The sequence below is a fragment of the Helicoverpa armigera genome, chromosome 3 (assembly GCF_030705265.1).
Source record: "Helicoverpa armigera isolate CAAS_96S chromosome 3, ASM3070526v1, whole genome shotgun sequence".
Taxonomy (NCBI): Eukaryota; Metazoa; Arthropoda; class Insecta; order Lepidoptera; family Noctuidae; genus Helicoverpa; species Helicoverpa armigera.
The window spans coordinates 11,458,684-11,477,537 of NC_087122.1; the positions used below are offsets into that span (position 1 = coordinate 11,458,684).

General features: G+C 38.5%; 1 protein-coding gene across 1 annotated transcript in view; it reads right to left on the reverse strand.

Moving 5' to 3' along the window:
- LOC110372909 (uncharacterized) overlaps positions 1-18,709 on the reverse strand; it is a 28,474-nt gene extending 9,765 nt beyond the window's left edge. The window contains exons 1-2 of the mRNA XM_021329927.3: positions 18,574-18,709; positions 17,840-17,891 (exon numbers count right to left, since the gene is read on the reverse strand). Coding sequence (XP_021185602.1) covers positions 17,840-17,891; positions 18,574-18,640 — 119 coding nt within the window. The 5' untranslated portion in view covers positions 18,641-18,709. The remainder of the gene's footprint in view (positions 1-17,839; positions 17,892-18,573) is intronic.
- Between the last annotated feature and the right edge of the window lie 145 nt (positions 18,710-18,854).

Sequence of the window (18,854 nt, forward strand, 5' to 3'; positions counted from 1 at the left end):
AAGTTTCTAGCATGCAGATGTTGTAATGTCTCTAAATAAATACATTACAATATGTCGGAGACTGTCAATAGTACGGACACTAAACGTCACGCAAGCGCGCCCTCTGGTGGCGTTTCCGGTGAAACAACATTTTGGCGCGCTTGGCAGAGTAGTGATGGTCGGCGTGGCGTCCGCGGAGCTCAGTCTTGGTCGAGTCGTCGTGCTGCGCACATCTCGATACTGCCTTTCGTTACGTGTAGTGTACCTAGTGTTATTGCCTAGTGTTGTAGTACTGTTGTACATCCATATTGTAAAGTGTGTAAAGTGTCTTTTGAAATTAAAGTGTAAAGGTTCTTCTAACCTAACAGACAGACATGTGTTGCTGGGGAGTTTGTTCCGCCACTTCTTCTCCCCAAGCCAAAACACATAGGAAGTGGCGAAGGGCGGGCGTTTTGGGGGCTGTCTTTTGTTCTGACTAAATTGAATAAACGTTTGACTTTTGAGTTCGTTTGAATTTTGAGTTTCTTTGAGTTATCTCTTTGCTTCATTACCCTAACTGATGTCGGACGATAGTGCCATCCTTGATGTTCGCCTCCGACATCAGAAGTGGGATGTAATCCGAATGCCCACATGTGTTAAGAATTCGCCATGCGAAGATAAAATTCTGCCCATTGACAAAAAAAAAATAGAACGTCGATAATTTCAAATGTGAGTTTGTAGTAGAAGATTTATTGAGAATTTCAGCGAAGGTACAAGTATGGTAACCACGGTTACGGTAATGGTGTATCGGTTTCCATTGTTACATGTCAAGTTAGTTATTGAGGGTATGCTAGAAAATTAACCGAATTTGTCTTTTTTCATGTTTCAACAATGGCGGTCGTTATTGTGCAATATGGCGACAAAATTACTGCGGAGCATCTCAGCTGCCAGGACCCTGACGTGTCATCGTGAGGTCGGAGTGTTGGTGCTCGTGCATCTCCGTGGCTTCACGTCCGCGAAAGCCTTGCTGTACTGCGCGCCATAGCGATGTGCGCATCGTCATGCGCGTTGAGGTGTTGAGTGGAAACCCGATAACATCTAAGGTGAACCGAGCCTGGAGAACAGGACGAGGTCCACTAGTCAAGCGGCGCGCGAGGTGCGCTGCAGTTGCTGTTTGGAGCGTCATCCTCCCCCGGATTCGTCGTGGAGGCCGTATGAGTTGCGGCAGGCCAGGACATCGCATGTCATCGCACAAGGTGAAAGCATTCTATTGCATTGAAAATGTTTAGATTGATCAGACAAACTTGACAATGACTAGCCTGTGTGGCAGCTAGGAGCCTGTGTGGCAGCTAGGAGCCTGTGTGGCAGCTAGGAGCCTGTGTGGCAGCTAGGAGCCTGTGTGGCAGCTAGGAGCCTGTGTGGCAGCTAGGAGCCTGTGTGGCAGCTAGGAGCCTGTGTGGCAGCTAGGAGCCTGTGTGGCAGCTAGGAGCCTGTGTGGCAGCTAGGAGCCTGTGTGGCAGCTAGGAGCCTGTGTGGCAGCTAGGAGCCTGTGTGGCAGCTAGGAGCCTGTGTGGCAGTTAGGAGCCTGTGTGGCAGTTAGGAGCCTGTGTGGCAGTTGGTAGCCTGTGTGCTACATAGTGGTCAGGAGTGGCCGAGGTTGTACTATGCATACTGTGCTGTGTTTGTGTTGTTGCAGATTAACCCACGAGGACGTGGGTCTACGCAGGATGGCCGTGTCGGAGACTGTCAATAGTACGGACACTAAACGTCACGCAAGCGCGCCCTCTGGTGGCGTTTCCGGTGAAACAACATTTTGGCGCGCTTGGCAGAGTAGTGATGGTCGGCGTGGCGTCCGCGGAGCTCAGTCTTGGTCGAGTCGTCGTGCTGCGCACATCTCGATACTGCCTTTCGTTACGTGTAGTGTACCTAGTGTTATTGCCTAGTGTTGTAGTACTGTTGTACATCCATATTGTAAAGTGTGTAAAGTGTCTTTTGAAATTAAAGTGTAAAGGTTCTTCTAACCTAACAGACAGACATGTGTTGCTGGGGAGTTTGTTCCGCCACTTCTTCTCCCCAAGCCAAAACACATAGGAAGTGGCGAAGGGCGGGCGTTTTGGGGGCTGTCTTTTGTTCTGACTAAATTGAATAAACGTTTGACTTTTGAGTTCGTTTGAATTTTGAGTTTCTTTGAGTTATCTCTTTGCTTCATTACCCTAACTGATGTCGGACGATAGTGCCATCCTTGATGTTCGCCTCCGACAAATATAAAACTTTTATTAAAGGGGCAAATACAGTAGCTTAATTTGAAAGAAAAATCGAATAATTTAATGGTTAACCAACTATTTAACACTTGAATTGATAAGTAGTCATACATAATATACTTTGGCATGAGAAAACTTTGCACAAAGCCGAAATTGAAAGGCTCTCTCACTAATTCTTCAAGGAAATTAACAAAATTCAATTTATTATGTAGATCCTTATTCTTGGTAAAAAATCTGAACTACAATATCTCAAAAAAACAATGGAAAATTGCTACCAAGATCCCGACGGAAAACTCCCAAGTTTCTAATTAGTCATGAAAATATTTATCTTAAGATATTTCATAACATGCGAAACGTCCCTTTCCTTTGCCTGCTTATTTTGCGAGCGTATTAATTATTCTTATTTTTATTTCAGAAACAATAACCGAGTATTCTAATGATTTAAGAATAAAGAGGTTTCTTATGCATGCAATTTTGGCCAGTCATAAGGAGGTAGGTATGTTATAGAGTGCGCTAATGTATTCAATGTAAATTCATGCTTCAAAAACCTAATGGATATATGGTACCTAATGGCAGGCATAACTAATGCTGCGTGCACGTTTCTCGACTCGGATCGGATGTTACAATACATACATATGAGTCGCATTAGGCTGAACCGCAACAGTTTAGCCTGACCGCACTGAGCAGCACCAGCATTACATCTTCAGCTCACGTTTGAAACATGATCAATTTTAGCGGTTGCATTCCAGCGCCGCCGGGGGACGATGCAAAAAGCACCCTTATATTATAAATGCATCAGTGGACAGGTCGGCCGCGACAAAAACGGAGCTCGAGCAAGCCACGTATAAATTATTTATGCCATTTTTAGCATTTCGGAGTTTGCGAAACGAGTGGTCGCGAATGATGACCACGGTGCGACGGGCTCGTCATCCGAACGGGACGCGACAGGAATTTGCACTTTGAGTCACCAAGCTATCGCCAAATGTTGGACGTGACATTTCAAAACATGTCCACTAAACGAACACTAGCATACACGCCTTCATCACAATTATAATTGTAATTAAACACTCGATACATGATTAGATAGGCCAACTTAATTTATAAAAGTCAGAAATAAATATTTTTGTTATTCGAATTGCGTCATCAAACAAATTAGCAAAATTAAAACGGAAATTAACTATCGATCTAGAAATCGGTTTTGCTATTAAGTGCATAAATCACAACTCCCACGTTACCATAAATTGAGCGCATGTATTTCACACGGATTAGCTCAAGTTGAACTAACAGTATCCAAACGAAGTTTATTTATTAATATTTTTATACAAAATTATATATTTGAGTAGTCCCTGCCTTTTGTATTATAATGTATCTAGTTATCAACAAACAAACTGCTGCAAAAACTGTTAATTGACACACAAATATTAATAAACGTCTCCGATGTAATGTCAGGCACCTTTTTACTGTCCACCATTTAAAGAGTTTTGAACCCTTAACATGATGCAGACCGGTGCACCGTTAACACTCATCCCACTAAGATACGAACCGTTTATTACCTTACAATGTCTTAACGATAATTGCATTTTGACATTGATAATACCCAGCGGTAAACGACTCTGTTGATTAAACTGGAACCAATCAAATAGAATAAAATGTAACGTAGTGGATAAGCCAGCGGAATACCGATGACGCCTTTAATTTAAAATATTTTAATAACTAGCAGCTCAGTTCGAAATGGCAATTCAATAGTACGGTTTCCACGAAACGGGAGAGGGACTAGATAAAGTTTTAATTAGAGATTCCGGATGAAATTCCTCCATGAGTCGCCGGGAGCCGATACATTCCCGCTTCGGCACCAGCCGAGTTTTTACCACCACGCAAACTCGTTCCATCCCGCCATTCTCCGGCCAGATAAATAGCGACAATAAATATACCATTGGAGCCAATTGCTTTCTCTATATAACAGTAACAATAAAATTTCCCAAATCGTGTGATTTTTGAACCAATTAAAGGCTTGGTATTTGTAACGACCCCCATAAATCCGCCCTCCCGCAATGGAGTAAATACTTTCGGACCTTTTGCACACAATAGCGAATACTTAAGCCAAATTTTTTGGATACTTATTATTTTACATAGTGTCTTATGTGATATGAAACGACAGGAGAAAAAAGCAGTGCATATCTGATGTTTGTGATAAGCTTAATCATTAGACAAAGTAGGCCTAGGATGCTGCCCATTGTTTGAAGCAAGACGAAGATGATACCGCGACGGTTTTTCACACAGTATTAAGATAAAAAGCTTCAGTAGTTAAATTAACGTGACATTTATAATTGATTAAGTTTTTGCTCTCGAGAAAAATGTTAATCAGCATTTTATTGGGGCGCTCACGCGGCCGCGGAGATCACAATATTGTGCAAAAACGCTATGACCCGCGACAGTTTCTCGCGGCTAGCTCTCATAGTCATTGTTCTCTACTTTCATGTAACTATTGATCACATAAGCTCGTCACGTTTCTCAACATTGTTGTGGCGTTCTCGTGAGATGGGCGAGCGCACCCTGCCGCCGCCGGGGGCGACACACGCACCCCGCACGATAACATTATAATTAACTAGACGGCCATTTTTATGTGCTGCATCAACCAGTTATGTCCATGAATGGAATTTCATTAATATTGGCTCAACGCGCGCATCTATTCCTATCACATTTGCAGCGCACCAGAGGGTGAGGACGAGAACTTATTGAGGTAATTTGAAAAACAAAGCAAGCCTCAATAAAAATGCAAAATTAACCAGTTTTCATTACGAGGCACAGGTGAGAATAAAAAGTCAACAATATTAGCGTTCAGCAAGTAGAAAAATATTGATAAGAAACGCAACAAAGCAGTTGCAAAGTGAGTCGCAGACATGTTCCAATGGACACCCTTCCTCATATTTAATGAATCCTCTAATTATTTTAACTAGCGAGCTGGTTAAAAAAGTGGCGTTGCTATCACAAAAAGCGTAGAAAAACCTATTTGAAGCGCTACCAAGTTAATGGCTCGGAGCGTGTTACTTTGACATATTAAGAGAAGACAGTAAACTGGTTTTGGAGAAAAAACTGTGGATAAAGGCAGGGCTCCTGTGCATCAACAAATTAAAGGTCGCATAAACGATGCGACACTATAGGACGCAATTAGATCTTTTTAGGATCAGCGATCCCGCAGCCGCTGGCCGGCTGGGTATATCATTATCTACTGCAAATAACCGGTAGCCGCAATAAAAAACTCTTAAAAGCAATATGACATTAAAGTGCAGTGCATTTTGCCAGTATATCGGCTCGCTGCTGCTGTGTAATGTCCTAGTACTGGTACTTAATCCGACACTGCGACTAGAATTAAACGCGATTTAAGATAAAGATTGTCATATTTGCTCATTAAAGCGAGATATTTTTATGAGCACAACTTTAGAGCAATAATAATAAACTGATAGGCTAATAAGCATTAACAGAACTTAACTAACTGTTATGGATATTGGTTTAATGTTCGCTATCAAGAATTAAGTAATTCAAGATTACAAGTAAATTGTATAAAACTAAAAATACTCTAGAGTGCGTCTTGTTCCACAGTAGTCTGCGAAAAAAATTGCAGAAATGAAAATTCTCCGATGTAAATATCTTACATCGGAGATACATGTAAATATATACAAATACCGTAATTCAGAGTAAGATTGAAGAAAATCTGTTCCAAGATGAATAAAATTAAGTGAATGAGCATTGTATTAGGCACCGGTGCTCATAGTGTCAATTGATTGTGTTTTATGTATCCCCTCACTATAGTTACCGAGGTGTGCTATCGTAACATTGCGTTACATCGCCAACGCATCGCTCAGTGCCAATCACAATATGTAGATATGGACAAAAGGACCAAATTTTATCGAAATCTACAAAACTAGTCTTTTTCTGCCGTTTCATCCGCGTCCCTTGGGAACAGCTACCCGTACGGAGATAAAATATAGCCTAAGTTACTCGTGTACTCGTGTAGAGTGTAGCTTTTCAACAGTGTTTTTTTTTTATTGATTCAGTTAAGGAGCCTGTAAAGAACAAACAAAAAAAATCCTCATTATAATATTAGTTTACTTAGATGATTCAAAGTTACCAATAAATACAATTTAATAGCAATGGTAAATAGACATCAACTAATTTGTTACCTAGTGGTAAATTAATCATCAATTCTTTGGATAACTAGATGTTGAATTAATTAACAATTCGTCTCCTTCATCGCAAAAGGCATGTAACTTCTAAACTACCTATATTGATATATTCATGTTTTCCATTCGTTATTTTCATGTGAAAGATTTTCAAAAGTTGACCTTCTAAACTAACATTTTATGTTAAAACGTAAAGCGTCGTTTATTCTCACTTCTAACTTAGACATCTGGATTAATGTTAACTGGGGTCAGATTACGTCAGCACAGTTAATGGTTTTCTAAACACGTATTTCTTAGACATATTGAATAAGGTCCATGCCTTGAATATTATGTTAATATTATAAAGAAGATTTATTGTTTGTTTGTAAAGGTAAAGGCTCCGAAAATAATGAACTGTTTTGCAAAATTCTTTCACTATTGGGAAGCTACACTGACTATCCCCGGGTGACACAGGCTATATTTATATGGGTACGGGAAACAGTTAAATTCTACGGGACGCGGTGGGAACAGCCAGATATCGATTAACTAGACTGACTATTTAATAATATACCTAAGTACAGATATTATGAGCAAGTATCTATGCAGCAAATTATTTAATTTTATAAACAGTAACTGATAACCTACATATCAACGTGTTACTTATCTATTTTGCAGTAAAACTAATTGTTTAGACTTATATAATACCTCAGTAAAGTCTAGTTTAAATATCTAGCACATTAATTATTCCTAATGGTATGAGTATGAAACCATACTGCACTTTTGATGATGATGTGATATTTATGCAATCGTATCTATAGACCATCACAATTATATTGGAATCCTACTTACTAATATTATAAGCATCGCCAGATTATAACCAACTTCTTTACATAATAGAACAGTCCCAGAGATAAGTCTCTTGGACACGCATGAAATTGCAGATGTATTAATAAAATTAACTCTAAACTAAGGTCTAAAAGAGTTTTGAAATGACTCCAACTATCCCTTAGCAAATCTTACGAGTACTTAAGGAAGAACTACTTAAAATAACCCAGTTCCATCACGTACATAAACTAAGTACATGGCAACAGAAGCAATATAACCTTGCTTAGTGGCAGACCATGGCCGCTCAATGAAAGTGCACATTGCCGGAACAAGCGTGGGTGCCCGAGGCTTAGAGCACGTGCTACAAGTACCAACACCTATTGATAACCACTTCTGGAGTTTTTAAAAGCCAGTTTCGAGAAGAATGAACCTACGTGACGAGTTGACAAAGGACTAACTGGAGCGTAGGAACTAGACACGTGTCAAATATACCAACTAACTTCCTTCAATAGAAGAATCTAGACAATTTGAGTACATTTCGCAAATATCCATTGATATTCGTCGAAAGCTTCAATAAAACAGTACCTGTACAGATGTGGTGCCTGCAACAGCAGATTGCTGAGTAAAAAGGTTTCGGTTCAATTTACTCCGCGTCATCAATTAGGAACACTTTTTAATACTTTCCTACATCAGGTAGGTAAAACGAACCTTTAGTTTTCAACCCAGTTCACCCTCGACAAACCCTTTACCGTGATTATGATCATAATGTAGTGTTGATCCAAAAAATCACGATAAGTTACGCATTTTGGTCCTTAGGGATTATTTGGTCCTTTGAGTCGGGATTAAAACGCTCAAAAATATTACGGCGTTTTTGCGAATATTTTTTCATATTTACCAAGGTCAGACTAAATAAAAACCCAAAAGCCTCACCAATATCCTATTAGATAAAGCCACTAATTATACATTAATTACATTTATAAGCGTAATATTTTTAGTTAATTTTTCAATGGCGTACGCTGATTGATAGCGCGTGTAACTTCCTTGTACCCTATTAGTACAGTTACATGAATAAAATCTAATTACATAAGACTTTTTGCATCAAAACGAAGCGGCAACGTGTAATTTGTTAATACAAGATTTAAGTTGTGATTACAATCAATTACGTCTGAGAGTGACCTTAAGTTAAAATTAGCTCTTCTGTTTGGTGCTTGTAGTTGGAAAACTCATTTTACTAATGAAGCAATATTAGACTACACAGCAAGACTACTTAAGGAAATTGTATTAGAAAATCCTAGTGTCATATTAAACATTGCCTCAGATCTAGATTTCTAAACTATCACTACTACTTTTGTACCAAATAAATGGTTGGAATTTCCTCTCTTTTACAGTGAGACAGCTATGCTTACTAGTTTATTTTTCAAACCGCGGCCCAGAATAAGAAGAGTAATTTTGTAACTTAGCCAGTGAAGCGGAATCCCAACTAGTTTGGACAACTGCCTCTAGCGAGCAACAGATACAATAAGACAAATCACGAAATATAACAACTCACCGTTTAAGAGAGTTGGTGCTACGATAGGTCGAAAGGACCAAAAAGTAATCCCTTTCACCCTTGATGTTGTAATAACAACGTTTAAACTACATCATAAACGACAATTGCCTCAGTTTATTCAATTTACATTTTATAGCTATCCATCATTGCAGCTACCGGAACCGAATCAATAAACTTAAACATGAAATGTACTATAAAACTGACATTATTAGTTATTACTTGTTATATTACGTAATCGTTACAGGTAGGCTTTTCATGGTACATTAATCGTTCCCACATTCAATTAATATGCTATAGGCTTTAACATTTGCTTTATGGCTTAAATTAAAACATTAATTTGTCTGTTTTATTAATACCTCTTCGATAGAATACTTAAACAAGTGGAACAACATACTTTTTTTGTGATGAATGTAAAGTCACTTTATCAAAAAACTATATGGATATTCAAAAAGCCTCTTTGTAAATAAATATGCCTTTTACTCCTGTGACTTATTCACGTTGCATGATTTGGTCCTTCTGCCTACCCGAGCGTCTCGTCTCAGGATTTACGATCCGCACTTAATTAATGTAACGTGTTGTTTGAAAACGGGACAGAGACAAACGTTACATACAAGAACTAAGTGGTCTTGCAACAAAACTCCTTTTGCCGACAGGGGTCAGGGCTGTAAATAGCGCTAGCAGATGGCCCGGACAGCCGATTAATAAGACGGGGACTCCGCCCCGGGGCTGCGGTGGCGACTTAACAGCGCCAATTTAACAAACACCACCCTACCAGATAAGCCGATTACCCGAATCTGGGAGACAAACAGACGTGCTTACGGTACAGATAATGTGGCTATGCTAATTGTGGACACTGCCACTGATAAACGCTTGCATGTTTAACTACATGTTCGCTGGTATCTTTGAGCTGTGAGGTCGAGATTACTGCTGTGTATTATCTTGTTTGGCGTGTAACATCTTAACCATTTATTTTTATAAATGTCTAGATCACTAGTGTTACTTTCACAGGAAAAAAAATAAACTGCACAGATTTTTTACCAACTTTCCAGAAAATCAAATTGTTTTTCCTTAATTAACTAACTGCAAAGATTAACAACATCAGTGTGATTTCAGGAAAGCTTTGTAGGTACTCCTTTAATTTTTGCTACCGTAGGAGATTCAATAAATAAATAAGTACTTTTTGTGCAAGAGTTTTGCATGCCTTTAATTACATTGCCAGACAGTTACAAATATTTACAGACGTGTGAGAAATGAAGACCAACTCATTTTCCAAAAAAGGCGCTAGACGTTAATGACGAAGACTGCAGTTATTTCCTTTTAAAACTACATATGACACCTATTTATTCCGTTAAACCTGACTTTTAAAGGTTGTTTCATTAGCCACAGGATACAGGACCAATACAATAACAAGGAGCGAAAATAAAAACGACAACTAGTATTACACATTGACATAAATTACGAGCTCGCATAGCAGCATCTTGCAAACTGACTAAAGATAAATGCTACAATGCAAAAGAAACACAAATTAGCGAGCTTATCGTCGCCTAATCTTAATTCATGTAAAAACGTACAAGCTGCAGTGCTGACACACTGAGGGGCAAAAAAATATATTTGACAGCACGCGTTGAATGTGACCATATTTAGCCGGATCCCGAACTAAATATCGCGTCACGATCATTATCAGCTGTTACAAGTGTGTAGCCGATAGATCATACGCGATGCGACCATGTAAGGCGGCACGAGACATATTCTGATGATGTCATGCCTCGCGCAGACGCTAACTAACGCCCGGTACCCATGACGAACAACTACTCGGTTAAAAAAATTAAGCGGTATTTGTTACCAGCCAGCGTTTGGTGAAGCCCTCCGCGATTGCTTCGGAATTTACTGGCAATCACCACTTTAAAGTGTTTTCTATTAAGCGAAGAAGAACTGGTCGAAATATACAAATTATCACATCAAGGGGATCTTCTACCCTCAAAGATCTAACTCAAACTAAGGTATGTCATATATGACAAATGCAATTTGAATGACATAACGAGAACTAACCCTTCCCCAATTAGAATTAAGTACGCGTAAAATCCTGAGCGCATTGTCAATATTTGCGCAAATGACACGTGATTTACATTTAAAAGAGCAATGCAGACAAATACAAACGACATTAAAATGTTCCCACAGCAAAGTACGAAAGTGGTTGCTTCATAAAACTCACTCCTATTTCTTTTGAGTCAACTTTGAAACATACTTCAGAAGTCGGGAACTTTCAATTCGCAATTCGCATAGCAACTTGTCGACAATTGAGAGTAAAGGTAGAATTCCGTGGGTCGCGGCTGACGCAGCCGCGCGCGGCCTACGACAGTCGTCGGCCGCGCGCGACAATAGTCAACCTATGAAAATGTATGGCGCCGCTGCCGAGGTCCGCGACAGTCGCGCGCGGCCGACGAATTTCGTAAGCCGCGCGCGGCATTGTGTTGAAATTAGTAGATTTTGTTCTTCCGTTCCCTCTAGTCGAAGTGCTAATTGATATCCTTGAAGAAGAAGAGGATGACGTATTGCTGTGGCTGTATTATGAAAATAGATTACCAATCTACCCTATCTTTAAAAAGTAGAAATGATGAAGGATACTACCAAATACTGATTCAAAAGCATTTGTATTGTAATGAAAACAAAAGGAAGTTTTGCCGACTAAATAAAAAACAATTCAATTCTGGTTTTACTAAAATTCTATAGATGTTATTAAGCGCTAGACCATGTTGAGATGCATACGGCCGCGCGCGGCTCACGAAATTCGTCGGCCGCGCGCGACTGTCGCGAGCCTCGGCAGCGGTGCCATACATTTTCATATGTTGACTATTGTCGCGCGCGGCCGACGACTGTCGTAAGCCGCGCGCGGCTGTCGTAGCCGCTATCCACGGAATTCTACCTTAAGTTGCAAAACTGCTAGTACTTTATTCAAATGAGTTATAACATCTGGAATAGCTGGAGGGTTAAATATTTCAACATTTGAAGGGATGTTATTGACTGGTAACAATGAATTTTGCTACTTTGTTTTTGAATTGTAATAGATGAATAGAGCGTTGTCCACATAGCGTGCGCATTCTTACTCAACTTACATAATTACACGCCTAAACAAAATGAGGCAGAGCCATCATGAACAGACGAAAATTGTGATCACCACGCAATGTAAGCGTAGGACGATAATAAGATAACTAATGATATACACAGACAACCACACAAAGTAATTTCTTTAATTCTATGATCATAAGATCATAACGCGATTTGGATTTACCATTCTAGTCAAGATCACTTCGGCTCTCTTGACGTCTATGTTCCTTTATAATAATAAATAAATCTTTGGAAAATCCTAGTCATAAGTGGCTTTGAATAACTCAAAGGTCAAGTACCTATATTTCTTTAAGAATTCACCACAAATTGTAAAGATCTCTTGATTGTGATAAATCATCTTGGTAAACGTTAATTACAAGTTCGGTTAGATACAGTCACAGTGGGATATAAATCATGTCCGAGTTAGCAAACCTGCAGGATAATTGTACTAAATCACCGACTAAGCAATCAGACAATGAATATTGTAGGTGGGTGTTGCTTGGATTACTAAATTACATATCGGTCGGCTAAATCTGCTGCGGTGGATATGACTAGAGCGGTTCGATCCTCTAATATTTCACCGCAGCTGTGTAACGAGTGGAACAATCTTTGTCTTGGGTGTCACTGGAGACGCCAAAAAAAAAGCGCAACATGTGTACAATGTCGACGGTAATGGAGCAAGCACGTGCAGTGGACAGACTTCGTGACGCTTCTACTTTATTAATGACAACATGGCGAAACGACGAGAACTTTATTTCAGCAGATTGACGTTAGAAAAACGTACGTTCCTAGTTTGGCTAGAGGATTGATATCGTTGGGGTTAGGTATAATTAGCGTTACAGCGCTCGGGGTGTCTCCGAGCGCTCAAATCAAGATTTATCAAGTGAGCCGAAGGCGGGAGATAATGTGACTGTTGCGGAGCGGGCCTGACTATTCAGCGGAGTCAATGGCGTGTGACCGACGGCGGTAGAGAGGTTGCCGGGCGCTGGCCGTTGGGTGACGCTGACATTCTTTACCCACGTCTTATTTCATTTTGTTTTTTTGAAATGTTAGTCCATTCAGTTGTTAAGCACGTAGCGTCGCCAGCCGCTACCGGTGCTTAGATTAGAAAACGTTACCAAAGATATCAAAGTCGATTTCGCTTATAGTAAACAGCGCTATTGTATCTGCGCTGGAAACGTGCAACCGGAGAAAATAATTGCGAGCATCATCAATTTCCACCTAATGGAGCGATAAACCCGTCTCAGCCACCGTTGATCCGTGAAGCTGAGCATAAAATAAAGCTTGCACTCATTGACGCGCGTCGACGACGATCGATGGGGTAATCTCGCGGTCATCCCATCCCGGCTTTGTCTGTGCATCGGGAGCGGCATAAAATTATCTGGGCATTAGCGGGCCGGGGAGCGAGCGGGGTGTCCGGGGACCATTTGTCATCGGCGGTGTGCAGGGGAGTGGGGAGCGCGGGAGGGGGCGGGAAGAAAGTGGCGGCGACTCGGGGCGGCTGCAGACGCGACCACAAAAACAAGACGCGGAGAGCAGGGGCGGGACTCGCAGCCACCGCGCTGCCACTGCCACCCGCAGGGATGTGCCGCGCCGTGTCACGATTCTCTTATGTACGACATGCTGTTTGGACACTGCTAACTTTGAATTATGGCACTACATACAACTTTAACGTTACCAGAGTTTACTATATTTACACAGCGCGAACAACTTCGTTCTATCTGAATTCCGCGCAGTGGTCAAGCAATACGATAAGCAGCTGTTACTTTACTAATAATTCAGAATAAACGGACGCTAAGTGTTTTGTTAAAGGAAAAGAGATGCTGATATAGGCATTGAAAACGTTTAAATACTTAATTATTTAATCAGTCAGACTTCACCGACAAAATTATTATAAGAAACTTCATAAAACGTGTTATTTTTCGGAGCAGCTTTTACATAGAGATTCAATTGCGAGTTTGTTAGTTAATCCCGAATATAAAATCTGTTACTAAATATTACTCTCTCTTAAGCTGCCAACTATTCGTTGCCCAAAACTGTCACCTCCATAACAGCCAGTTGGAAAACTCGGAGCCCTCGAAAAATCCCGCAGTCATAAAAGGGTCAAGCGGTTGCGTCACGTCGGCACAGCGGAGGCGCAAAAACACCAAGAGTACAAACTATATTGGATATTAGAACAGAAGGCGCGTGCCGACAAGTTTTTGTCCACCAGGGATCCCTTGGACATCGCTTATTTAATTTACTAAATTCCCAGCGAAATACTGATTAAAACTGTTTTTAAAACAAGACTTGGAATTAAGGGGATTCATTAAAAAAGATCACATAGAGATGAAAGGATTGAATTAGGATTTGATAATGGTCGAAGGAACTGAAAAAATACGATCATCTTTAAGCATAAGTACATTATAAGAATGAATGCGTTCAAAGCACTTCAATAAAAACTATAATTTATACTACAGATCGGCACTTTATACTATCTCAATCCGCACCTAATCAAAAAGTAATTAATTTCCAAGGACCTCAAGCTGTCACTTGAAAACATCTTATCATTTGTGAAGCTCATAGTCTAGTTGTAAATAAACTAAATTATCTTTAATGTTAATGATCCTATTAGCTCTGAACTGGGGAAAATTAATACAACGAATCAATTTGTAGGTAATGATACTGCCATCAAATGTGTGGCTACACTGGCTACTGGTGACTATACGTAGTTATATATTGTGCATAGAATCATTAGTGGCAGTCGGTCGTTTGTTAGAGCCATTCGCGGCCCGGAGACGGGTTTTTGTCTCAACGCCAAATTGCATCCGCACAATACGTTGTCAGTAAATTGATTTGGAATTAATTGCGGCAAAATAAGACATGGTGTGACTTGTACAACCGTAATGAATCAGGATTTTATTAATTATCTCAACTTTTATAGAAATTCAGACAATAGGATAAGAAAAATGGTTTAGAAAAATGTGCGCGCAGGTAAAGCTATCATTAAAGACTAATTTAGCCAAAATTATTCAACAATCATTTTTATTTCAAGACATAAGACAAATCTTCATAGAAATCATCAACTTACCGAGATGCTGCAATACAAGATGATGTCTAATCTATTTTGAATGTCTAGACAAGGACATTAAACATCCACTAATGATTTTAAGCACTTTCAATTAGCGTCTACTACATAATATTTCTCATAAAACCGTAATTAGGAAGCCTTAATACCATGCACCCACAACTCGAGGAAGCTATATAATTGCATTTGGAATTACTGAATTAGACAAGAATTTCTTTTCAGATAAAACGGGTCTTAATAACGAAGCACAAGAAAGTTTTCCAGAACTAACTAAGTATGATAACAATCAGTGCAAAGTACTCTAAAGCTTCAGATACACACAATATCCATAATCAATGTTATGTATGTACATTCGTAATATAAAGAGATAAGCAAGCACTTCCATTGTATTCAATTAACTAACGGATATGGAAGAACACTGAATCGCATTGTCTTCATCGATACATCGATATTAATATGATTTAATGAATTTCCGATTGCTGTAATCATCGCGGTTCTGAGAGCTTTTTGACTTCAATGAGCTATTTCATAGTCATTAAGTTGAATAAAAGAAACCTTGGTATGAGACCGTATTATTATGGCGTGTTACTTTTGAAGCTGTTGGTTTGTTCACGGGTTTGTCATTATTGCGTTGTCTGTGCTCTATAGACGAAGGCACTATGGTTCTTTGGTAAAATTCTTCAGGGGGTTATCGTTTAAATATCGCAATAGAAAAATTTAAGAATCCCCAAAATAAGACGATAAACATCAAGTCCCTAATCAATATTGGGAATGAGGATGAAGAATTAAAATCAAAAAGTGTGGAAAAGGATAGAAAGCTGACACTACGGCAATCGGCAAACTTACTTATTTTTTTAATAAGGAAGTTTTTGAAGCAGAAAAGCTTCTGAGAACTACATCTGTCAGAAGGTATTATCATCAATTCAGGTTACATTTTCCTGCAGTAACTTAAGTACCCGGGGCCTGTCGGGGCCAAAATCCCCACTAATCGAGCGTGGCTCATTAGCGGAAGACGCTCGTTTCAACGCGGATACACTTATGGAGTGTGTTTTTAATGTTCTCCCAGACTAGGGAAGGCTTTAATTGTTAGGCTATTACATTTTCAGCTATTGGGTTTAGCAATTATTTTAACCATTTACATTTTGCTATTATTGTTTTATAGCTTTCATTTGCGAGCTGAAATTGGGAATAGGGATCGCCTCTTTTTCCGAGGTTAGGCTACTTATTCCTTCTAAACATTTTATGTAAAGCGGTACTCTCGCACGTTATTAAGCTTCATGTCCATAATGTTCAGAGCATACAGGCTAACTTCAAAAGTACGCTTAATTGCTAAATTAACAAATAACACGTTCGGAACTCAAGTTGTCCATTCTCCCGCCGTCATTGAACAGACATCTTCACGGGCGCGCTATTGTCTATGATCTAACCTTACTCGTTCCGAAAGTCGCTCATTGTTCATCTACCTAGGATTTAAATACCTGAATACAGATTAACACAGATGCTTCACTTTTAGATGTAGGTAACTTTAAGCTAGTTAATTTTGCCAAGAACATATCTACTGATTCTAATATGATAATATACGAAAATTGCTGTGTGCATATTTAGGTTTGTTACGCTTTGATGGGTAATAAAGTTGTGAAGATAAAATTCGGTAGCAAATGTAGGAAAGGAAATCCGATACTAACTGAAGTAGATAGATACAGTTTCCTCATAAGCCGTGTGAATAAATGGCAAGCAACTATTTAGAAATTACAGACAATAAAATCCGCTACGATCAAAATTTTCACGAAGCAGAATTAAATCGATATTTCGCGATCGTTTTTCGATACATACGAGCATAAAAACATGAGATATGAATTTCAAATGTAAACGGATTGTCACGCTTCTCATTGATACGCACCTAGTGCGATCAAAGATTAGATTAAGTGCAAAAACTTGATAAATTTTCCGAATATGCTTTCTAGTGGCGATAATTAGTACTGCATTGTCATTGGTTTGTATTAATGGAAAATTAATTAATTTTAGCTTCGTTAAGAATGGAAGCTGTCAAAGATTAGAAATGTTAAATAGGGCAATTCTTTTATTTCAATGAGAGTTCCTCTGGGGTCAATAATAGGCTCTATGCATTTTAATTACAGAAGCTGTAAAAAATACGCAATATTTTTTACAATATTTCGAGCTTACATTTCACCTTACGATTGTTAGAAGGGTTATGCATAAAAAATATATTTCTTTCGTTTAAAATAATAGATTTTTGTACTATCGTTCTGTTTTGAGTTTATCAAAACCAAGAACCTTAACATTAGATGAATACAGAATACAATTTTAGGACAAGATTTTTGAAAATCTCGTGACTTAAAACATAAAAATTTTTGTTGATGATGAAATTAATTATTTTTGTACACTTTGGTTGGCCACAAATATTGGTCATTAAGTATTTTAACAGGAAGCAGTGGAGTTGTAAATTATGACCACTTTGTCAGATTCCAGAGCATATTAATTCATGCAAATACATATGGCATATGTAATTAATGCAAATGAAATTACTAGCACAAAGACTAATTACACCGTGTCAAAGATGAATTAATCAGTCAATGCTAATTTTAGACAATGTGTTCAAGTGTAGCATGTGTGCTTATATGAGACATTTTTAAATACACAGATATGGACAAATAGGTATATAGGGATATTGGAGAAATTAACTTGTTATGAAATAAATAACACCTGTCTCAAAATAAAATCGAATGAAAATTAAGGTTCCTATTATTCAGTATGAAAATATGATGATATGTTTTTTTTTCAATACACAAATTCGAAATTTTGAATATTTTGAATAATGGTTGTCTAAACAGGTTCTAGTTCTTGAGGTTCTATGACTTATTTCATGTTAGAATTTAGTGTAATTTTTCCTTACCTTACAAATAATTGTTCCTGATTGTTGACTCTCCATGATACTACCGTAGCACCTAGAGCAAAAAAAAAGTTTTTATTGAATTTCAAGTTTAGAAAACTTTTTAAATAGTCATGTATGACTTGTGTGGGTCTTTAGTGGTTAATGAGATTAGGAGTTTTATTAATTATGCAATAGTTTTAATAAAGATAGATTTTTTTTATGATGCTATGGTTGATGCAACAATTAAATAGACATCACATCTAAGTTTAGAGCTAATCTTACAATAATGTTCATCTCCACTTCCTAATGTATTAGCCAAATTATTGCTAGAGTATGACTTATGATTATTTTTTGTGAGTACATCAAATACCAACCTACAATTTAAAAGCAAGTATCTACAGTTTACTTCCTACAATCCAATAGCCAAGGTCAGAGCCGTCGCAGACAACTTATTCTATTCAATGTGAAAAAACTAGTTACCTATCCACTAAACACCACCAACTACGCTACGTACTCCTTACATAAATATATTCGTGAACTTTAACATACACTAACGCAATCTTGTTCAATACAACATTTAAGAATTTCAATAAAAACATTTTTTTTTAAGTTACGCGCGTCGTATTTCAAAAATAAATAAAGAAGTTTAGGTTATGCGGCTGCCGCTGTTAATGCTCTGATAATTAACAGAATGGCCATGATTTGATAATAACACATCATAGTTAACTCAGAAAAATATTAAAAACATTACTTACCGAAAAGATTTACGGTACAAGTTGTATTGTTGCCTCTGTCGAGAACGACAACACTCGTCGCTGCCATTTTCGGTTTGACAGCAAAGCCAACTGACAAAAAGCCGAGATATTGGTGTTACCTGAGGTAGTAGTAAATGTTCTACTAACCAACTAAAACTACCATAACAGTCAAAACAATACGAGATACAAATGCAAGTAGAGTTTATAAATAGCTAAAAACGGGACTTGAAAGAAATCTGTTAAAAAGCTTAATTTTATCATATCAAATCTTTAGATTTTAA